General features: G+C 35.9%; 1 protein-coding gene across 1 annotated transcript; it reads left to right on the top strand.

Moving 5' to 3' along the window:
- nmdyn-D6 (nucleoside diphosphate kinase 6) lies at positions 1-931 on the top strand. The gene is made up of 3 exons (XM_002054887.4): positions 1-218; positions 301-526; positions 580-931. The coding sequence occupies exons 2-3, from the start codon at positions 327-329 to the stop codon at positions 821-823; spliced, it is 444 nt and encodes a 147-aa protein (XP_002054923.1). The 5' UTR covers positions 1-218; positions 301-326; the 3' UTR covers positions 824-931.
- Positions 932-2,074: the final 1,143 nt, after the last annotated feature.

Genomic DNA, 2,074 nt, shown 5'->3' with positions numbered 1-2,074 from the left:
ATTAAAAACTGGTGTATGTATATTGAGCATTCCTAAGTACAACTATGAATACAAAAAAAATATTTAGTTTTGCTTAAACCTATCATTTACTAGAGTATTGTTTGGTTGGCTCCACAATACTATTAATAATTGGGGAACACCTAATTTACATGTTTTGTAATATAAATACAATTCTAGGGAGCATATCTTTATTCGGAGCAGATAAACAGCCTATTTGGGTAAAATCGTATTAATGTTTTTTCTTTTTCTGTGATTATCGAAATTAGCCAATTGGTGTCTTCTGCCTCATCCACTTTACAGATAAAACTGCTTTAAAAAAAGTTACAATGGAAGTTACTTTGGCCTTATTAAAACCGCACGTGGTGCGTAACACATACGCGATGCAGCAGTTAAAGAGCTTAATTGGCAGTAATTTCAATATCTTGGCAGCAAAGGAGCTACGAATAACAAAAGAACTTTCAGAGTGTTTTTACGCGGACCACAAGGACAAATTTTTTTATCATCGCCTTACTACCTTTATGCAGAGGTCTGTAAAAGGTACCTATAATATTTGAATCTTTCTAAAAAAAAAAGTTATAGCGGCCCCTGCTACGCAATTATACTGCAATCTGAGTTATGCATACAAAAGTGGCGTCGACTCATGGGTCCCACCAAGGTGTTTAATGCAGTGTATAACGAACCGGAGTGCATACGCGCCCTCTATGGACTCTCAGACACTCGCAATGCCTGCCATGGGTCAGATAGCGCAATATCTGCGCGGCGAGAGATTGCGATGCTATTCCCGGAGTTCGATATAGGACAAGACCGTATTGGTGCCAATTAAGCTTACAATGAAAGGAAAGACACAATCTAAAGCAATTAATAATTTAATTTAAATAGTGAATAGTGAATATCACACTTTGATAATACATAATTGATTGCAAACAGCCTATTTTTGCTTTACATTTATTGTTTTTGCTAGCTTAAATCAATCAATGATTTGTGAATGATTATGGGAAAAGAAGTGAAATCTTTTATTGATTATGCTTTAATTATTCTTGTGCCTTTCGTAAGGCGCTTCTCGGTAAGTGGGTAAGCCAGTGCTCTAGAGGCAGTATTGGGACGTATGACGGTAGTAGGTGGACCGATGCCGTACCCCAAATTTGGAAGGCGTAGGTGAACATAACACACACAGATTTTACCCAAATAATTGCGATATAATCTACTGTCCATATTTCGACCTGTAGCATCCAGTCTTGCACTGCATCTGTTGCAACGCCCAGGGATTGATGTGATGCTAGTCGTCAGCGTAAGTGGGTAGCAGTAGTCGCGCAGGATCATCAGTGGTGTTGTTACACCCAGCCGCTTATTTTTTTTTTCAAAATTATTTTATAACAAGCGGGAATTGCCCGGCATTACCTGTGGAATGTTTGAGGCTACACATTTAGATTACCTTTTTACCACGTGCATGATCGTGGAAAATCAAACTCCACCCGTACCAACTTGATCTACACTTCTATATGAAAGAAAGTTTAAAGTGCATAAAACAAACAAGTATTAGTGGTGAGCATTTTAATGCCGAAAAATGAAAATCGGTTAGCTATCATCGGAATTTATCATCTCAGATGAAAACGAAAGTAGTAGTGTGAAACACGTCTTAAATTAATTTTCATAAAGATCTTTGAAAATAATATTGAATCCGATCGGATAGTAAACAAAAATTTCATGAAAATATCATGAAGCTGCAATAAGAACGATTGGTCGAAAAGTAGGATCTTGTATGGAAAACTTTCGTTAATTACGAATTTTGATTAATCCCGGCATGTAGTAGTTTCAATATGCTCCTCGCATATATGCCGAACGGTCGGTCGTTAATTAATAATTACTTGTACGAATAACTATTTTGTTTTTCAATATATCTTAACAAATTTCGGCATTTATATATTTCACTTTGCTTCCTAAAAATATTTTCAAAATTCTATCAACATCGGACCACATATAAGGCTCATTTTTTTTTTGTTTTTTTAAGTTATCGTACCCAAGCTTGTCCTTTTTAGTTTCACTATACTCCTTATATATACCACATCTTATTAAC

The sequence above is a fragment of the Drosophila virilis genome, chromosome X, assembly GCF_030788295.1.
Source record: "Drosophila virilis strain 15010-1051.87 chromosome X, Dvir_AGI_RSII-ME, whole genome shotgun sequence".
NCBI classification, from domain to species: Eukaryota; Metazoa; Arthropoda; class Insecta; order Diptera; family Drosophilidae; genus Drosophila; species Drosophila virilis.
The sequence above is the reverse complement of the archived record's forward strand: the minus strand, read 5'-3'. Positions and strand labels throughout refer to the sequence as shown.

Coding starts and splice junctions, on each gene's coding strand:
- nmdyn-D6 (XM_002054887.4), top strand. CDS start 327: ATGGAAGTTACTTTGGCCTTATTAAAACCGCACGTGGTGCGTAACACA. Junction 527..579: donor CTTACTACCTTTATGCAGAG/GTCTGTAAAAGG, acceptor AAAAAGTTATAG/CGGCCCCTGCTACGCAATTA.